General features: G+C 34.2%; 2 protein-coding genes across 3 annotated transcripts; one reads left to right on the top strand and one right to left on the bottom strand.

The window, feature by feature from the left end:
• Positions 1 to 1194: 1194 nt before the first annotated feature.
• On the top strand, positions 1195 to 2716 carry LOC121729253 (U3 small nucleolar ribonucleoprotein protein IMP3). The gene is made up of 4 exons (XM_042117712.1): positions 1195 to 1423; positions 1528 to 1739; positions 2007 to 2182; positions 2671 to 2716. The coding sequence occupies exons 1-4, from the start codon at positions 1287 to 1289 to the stop codon at positions 2692 to 2694; spliced, it is 549 nt and encodes a 182-aa protein (XP_041973646.1). The 5' UTR covers positions 1195 to 1286; the 3' UTR covers positions 2695 to 2716.
• A 603-nt stretch (positions 2717 to 3319) lies between these two features.
• LOC121729252 lies at positions 3320 to 5264 on the bottom strand. Of its 2 annotated transcripts, none has more exons than XM_042117709.1 (5): positions 4943 to 5264; positions 4599 to 4793; positions 4168 to 4246; positions 4010 to 4084; positions 3320 to 3850 (listed from the first exon to the last, which is right to left on the bottom strand). In XM_042117709.1, the coding sequence occupies exons 1-5, from the start codon at positions 5156 to 5158 to the stop codon at positions 3606 to 3608; spliced, it is 810 nt and encodes a 269-aa protein (XP_041973643.1). In that variant the 5' UTR covers positions 5159 to 5264; the 3' UTR covers positions 3320 to 3605. The 2 variants fall into 2 exon arrangements, with proteins under 2 accessions (XP_041973643.1, XP_041973644.1); XM_042117710.1 differs by having other exon boundaries at positions 3320 to 3844.
• Positions 5265 to 6284: the final 1020 nt, after the last annotated feature.

Here is a 6284-nt window from a genome sequence, read left to right as displayed (position 1 = left end):
TATGTCATACCGTGTTCTAATACAAAGTAGGTATGTCATAGTGATTATTTGCATATTTGTATAATAATTTACAACTTAAACTATGAAAAAGATAGATTATTATAAAATTCGACGACCTCTGTGGCTCAGTGGTGAGCGCGTCGGTAGCTCAAGCCGGGGGTCGCGGGTTCGAATCCCGCCGACGGAACAAAAAGCTTTCAATGTTCCCGGGTCTGGATGTGTATTAAATATGTGTATGATATAATAAAAATCTTAAATATATGTATAGTATAAAAGTATTAAATATATTTCCGTTGTCTGGTACCTGTAACACAAGTCCTTCAGGTACTTAGCACAGGGCCAGACTGACGTGGTGTGAAGCGTCCATAGATATTATTATTGTTATTATTATTTCATGGAAAATATTATAATGTATCAATATGTATGCAGATAATTTCGAAAATGTTGAAATGTGTCTATTGATTTATTGTAGTAATTAATTGCACGGGTCATTAACTATAATAATTTATGTATGGAAATGTAGTAGGTAAATGAAAAACTTTTCATTAATTTCAGATTTTTAGGTCCCTGTACTAGTTTGCAACATTTCAGTCTGAAGGCAATGGTTGTTAAGGAGATATTTTAAGGAGGAGGAGAAGGAAGGTATGGGATTATGAGAGGTGCGGCTTCTAAGGGAAAATCCTCTGATCAAGTAAGGTGGTATACAGCTGGCCTGAGCCCACGCGATAGATTTCAGCTGTCGTATGTACAGGGTGTAACAAAACAAAGTAATAATACTTATGTGTGTATGTATAAAGATGCGCGTCCACTGGATCGGAAGCGGAGCGTAAGCAGCGGACGGATTTGTTGCCTAAACCTTGTGGATTAAATCTGTTTTATTGTTTTGTGTTTATTTAGCTATGTACAATAATTTTTATTGAAATAAAACATTTATTTGAGCTCATTTCTTTTTTTTTTAAATTTTTGGTATGTTTAGAGTGGAAGGTTTTGCACTTAAAAATTTTAACTTTAGTTTCAATTAAAAAAAATAATAAATGTTAATTTTTTTCTTCTAAGTCCGACCTCTTGTTACGTAGTTTATGACATTCTCTAGTATCCCTTAGTAGTCTGTGTTTGATATATACTAGTAATCTGTGGATAGTACCATCGGTTGTGTGTCTACAAATATATACTAGTAATCTGTGGTTGTGTGGAATATAGGTAGTGTTAATTTGAAAGTAAAATAATAAACAACAGCTACACGTGTGTTTTGGTTATTTTAAGGAAAGTAATTATTATAAGAAAAAATGGTTCGAAAACTTAAATTTCATGAGAAGAAGCTCCTTAAGAAAGTAGACTTTATTTCGTGGAAAGTAGACAACAATTTAAACGAAGTTAAAGTGATGAAAAAATATTATATTCAAAAACGTGAAGACTACACAAAGTTCGTATTATTTATGGTACCGCGCTTGATATACAAAGTTATTTAAATTTAATTTCGTATTACTCGTACTTTTAATTTCGTATCCTTATTAAATTTTTTTACAGATATAATAAACTTTCAAGAGAAATAAGAGATTTGGCAAACAAAATTAAAGATTTGGACACTAGCGCAGAATTCAGAACAGAATCAAGTGCTCAGCTACTAGAAAAGTTATATCAATTGGGCCTTATACCTACACGGTGGGATTTAGCACTAGCAGCAAATGTCAATGCTAGCGCATTTTGCAGACGACGCCTACCTGTAGTAATGGTTAGAAGTATGTATCTCCTATTTTACTTACCATAAATTGTTTATTTCTCCACCTATTTCTACTGGGTGTAACTTTATACAGACAGGACAAGGTTAGATTATCTACTTCCTAAGTTTCTCAGGTTACCTATCATTATTAATTAATGAAATATAAAATAATTGTTAAAGTGAATGAACTATAAATTCCCCCATGATATAGGTCAGCCTCAGTTTCCTTCATTGCTCTTCACAATTACTTGTCTGATTGTAGCAAAAATACATTTCCCTTTTTCAGGTAGAATGACAGAAAATCTAAAACAAGCAACAAAGTTCATAGAGCAAGGTCATGTACGAGTTGGACCAGAAGTGGTAAAGGACCCAGCATTCCTTGTGAACAGATCATTAGAGGACTTTATCACATGGGTTGATGGCTCTGCAATCAAGAAACATGTTATGGAGTACAATGAAATGGTATTGTATTGCATTTCCTTTTGAGGGTTCCGTACCCAAAGGGTAAAATGGGACCCTATTACTAAGACTTCAATGTCTGTCTGTCTCCAGATTGTAACTCAAGAACGGTAATAGCTAGAGAGTTGAAATGTTCATAGATTATGTATTGCTGTTGCCGCTATAACAACAAATATTAAAAACCAATAAATTTAATATTTAAGGGGGGGGTTTCCAAACATTTTTTGCTCGGTATTAATCATGACAACAAATAGCCACCTGAAATGTAGTTTTAGTTATACTTTAATAATAAATAATAAAATTAATAATTAAGTGGGGCTCCCATACAAAAAACATATTTTTTTCCTATTTTTGCTCTATAGTGGTACGGAACCCTTCGTAAGTCCAAATCGCACTTGGCCAATTTTTATGATTTGAAATTCACCATGACTTCTGAACAAATAATGTTGTAAAATCATTGTCTTGTTTTCAAAAATTATGTTTTGTTTCAGAGGGATGATTTTGAATTGTTGTAAATGATGATGGCAAGAAAACTATGATCGTCTACAGTGATTTATTTATAAGAGAAAAGTAAAAAGTTTGAAATAAGCATTTAATCTCTTTATTGAAAATATATTAGTACTGTTTATTCTTATTATGATTATCTTCACAATACGTTAAACATTGTTTAACCCATCAAGCCCCATCAGCTCACCAGTGAGCGAGACATAATAGAATAACAATAGATTTCCAAGAATCCACGATCGAAGTTAATAAATACTGGATTAATAGTTAAACAATATAAAATTTAAATTTTGCAAATCAAGTGTGAAAAAAATTAAATTAAAACTTACATGTCACACATCTAAAAAATATGTTTATTAATTATTAATATACGTGTTTACCATAATCTTCCTGCAATAAAAGAGAACTTGTCCAACCTTTTTTTTAGCGTCTAGCCCAGCTATGCATAATCTGCGGCCTGACGGCTCTTAATCAGTGGGCCGCGTGAAGACTGAAGGTAACCATTTTGAATTTCACGACGACCGGCAAAGTAATTCGAAGTCATCTTGAAAGTTGTGAAAATTTTTCCACTTTTGAATAGCAAATTTTAAAGAATCTTATTATTATATAAATAATTCTATAATATTTATATATAAAAATTATTATAACCCAAAAAAATTTTGGTTTCAGCACCAAGACCAAAATGTGTTTGTGGCTCATATAAAGAGGGTTGAGTACACCTGCTCTAGTCTATCCTATTCTACACATGTGTGCACCAAATATCAAAATTGTTCCAATTGTTCCTGCACTTTGTGAGGTTATTTGGTTATTTGATGCAAATAACCTTTCTATCTCGTCTTGTCTCTCTCTCTAATAATAATAGTCATAGACAATGCTTCTCCCTATACATCATAATAAATCTCAGTTAAAGCAGCAGAGGTGCTCATAGTTCAAGTATATTTCTGTTTTGGACTAAATTTTCAAGTGCTGAAGCAATTCTTAACATAGATTCTGCTTGCATCTCTGCCACTTCTGACAACTTTTTCAAGGACTGTGCCTGCATTAAAGCAGCTTCGGCATTCTTTTGGGCAACATCAGCTTTTTGCATCTCCGCTTTAGCTCGTATCAGCTCAGCCTCAGCACGTTTCTTCTCAACATTTATCAACCACTTGGGGTAGAGACCTGAAACTTTAAAGTAATTATTTCATGTAAACCACAAGAATAGCCTTTTATGTACCACTTTATATAATATTTTCTTTAGTTCATTGAGGCGCACTTGAAAATACTTTATATTATATTTTATTTATTATTGGATTTTTTTTCTTATGTTACATGATCTATACTCACTGTTTATAGCTTGATCATCAGAAGCTGCTATCTCCTCATCAGAATCATCACTCATATTACTATCCTTGTCAGCTTCTGAAAAAAAGAAAACTTTTCAAAACCTATTCTAATGTGTGTGTGTGACACCAGTGTACAAACATGAAAGTTTAAACAAATACCTGATTGCTGGTTTTCACCTTGAGGAAACCCATTCAGTTCATCAAGGAATGATTCTTGTTTTATCTTAGGAAGACTAGCCTATAAACAAAAAAATATTATGTGTAAGTTGTAACATAACCAGACTGCACCAAAAGGTATATTATTATATATAAAATTGTTTAATGTTCATTTTCATTCTTAGATAATATTTTGTGTATTGAATGTAACAAACAGGAAGTTGTTAACTTAGCTTTTATAATTCATATTTTTTTTTATAATGCATAATCATGTTCTTCATTGTTTTTATTTAGTACAAGATGACACCCGCAACTCCGTTGCACCAAAATTAGTTAATCATTCTCTCATTTTTCACTCATTTTTTTCGGGATAAAAAGTATCTCTATATCTTAGTATGGAGGTCATGTTCATGTGTCAAGCACAAAATACTCACTGTTTCAACAATTTTAAATGGGTCAGTAATTGCTCTTTGCCGAGTCTTCTTTGCAAAGTGAGGCCCTAAGATGACCACAGCTCTTTTCTCAAGTCTGGTGAATGGTTTCATTCTCTTGTCCACACTGCCACCTCTTTTACTACTCCTCATCATAATAATTTTCGTTTTTAACTTGTTTTTGTAATCACTCCAATACTAAAAAAACCATAATGGTAGCATGTACTCACTATTTTGATTTGACTTTCAAGTAAAACAACATTTATAAAAGGTGTCTTCGGAAGTTCTTATAGCTATTGCAAGGAAATATAGTTTTTAATAAATAGCATTTTTAAAACATCGAGTACCTTACTCCAACCATAACTGGATTTTTTCGAACCAAATTGTACATTGTTTAACAAATTAGTAAGTTCAGTCCATAGCATTTTAGATGTTTGTCTAGCCTCAAGCGACCGAAGGCTGCCGGTCGCAAAATCCACATGCTGAACCATAAAATCGATCAAGGTTTTCCTTTGCTCGTATGTTACATTACGCGATGAATTTTTTCCGGGGTCAGTGTCCATTTTATAAGTTAGCTATATCTTAGTTACTATTCACAGAAAACTTGATATTTTCTTATAATTTTCAGTTTCTATAATTTAACTACATGAATGTAACATTTTGCGCTCACTGTTTGACAACAATAGAAATTATTATTCTTCTTCTTTTTTTTTTAATGGCGACTAGCATAAAACTATTGCCAGTGTCGAGTGTTAAAGGTTGGGAAACTTATGACCAAAGACTTGTATTTAAATAGAAGTCTTTGCATATGACGCGGTAAAGGATAGTTCTTCTTTTCTTTTTTCATTTCTTATTATGGCATTTCGGCTATATAGCCATGGCCAGTGTCGACTGTCGAGTATAATGAATAATCACAGTAATAAACCATTGAGGTAATCAGTGCTGCCAGATGGTTTCAACCTTTTATCTGTAGTGGGAACTGAGTAAATCATGGCTAAATCTGTAGCCCTATTCGTTTCATTTTTTCGCAGTTTGGCAGCTGACTGTCAACTTCATAATTAAGTGGCATGTTCAATAGGTACCTAACATCCTAACAGTTCTGAAGCCGGCGCCAGACGTGGGCTTCAAAGTTTGAGCAAACTTTGCACAAATAGGAAAATGCTAGCAATTAATTTGCACAAGTAGGCAAATGTCAGTGCCACACTTGGCGAATTTGCGTATTTGATCTGATCAAATTGATCACATGTCTGGCGCCCGCATGACAGAAATTGTTAGGATTTGAACATGACACTCCAGACCAGAGTCCAGACACACACCAGAACGGGATAGATAATACCAACATTCCGATAAAAATTTTCACTGATGGTAGCAAGCTTGAGGCTAAGGTGGGCGCAGCACTGTCAATATGGACAGGCGATCGGGAGACGCAGCACCTTAAGCTCAAGCTTGCTGACCACTGCACAGTCTATCAGGCGGAACTTCTTGCGCTGAGCTGGGCCTCGAAAGTTGCTCTAGATACATCAGATCACAAAATTGGTATCTACAGCGATTCAAGAGCGGCAATCGAGGCCGTGTGCAGCGCCGCACAAACTAAGAAGAACATCGCGTGTGCATTGAACCAGAACAGAGAGATATTTCTGTTCTGGGTCAAGGCACACGTGGGACTAACGGGAAACGAACGCGCTGACG

The sequence above is a fragment of the Aricia agestis genome, chromosome 8 (genome assembly GCF_905147365.1).
Source record: "Aricia agestis chromosome 8, ilAriAges1.1, whole genome shotgun sequence".
NCBI classification, from domain to species: Eukaryota; Metazoa; Arthropoda; class Insecta; order Lepidoptera; family Lycaenidae; genus Aricia; species Aricia agestis.
Note: the sequence above shows the minus strand (reverse complement) of the source record. Positions and strands in the feature narration are given on the sequence as shown.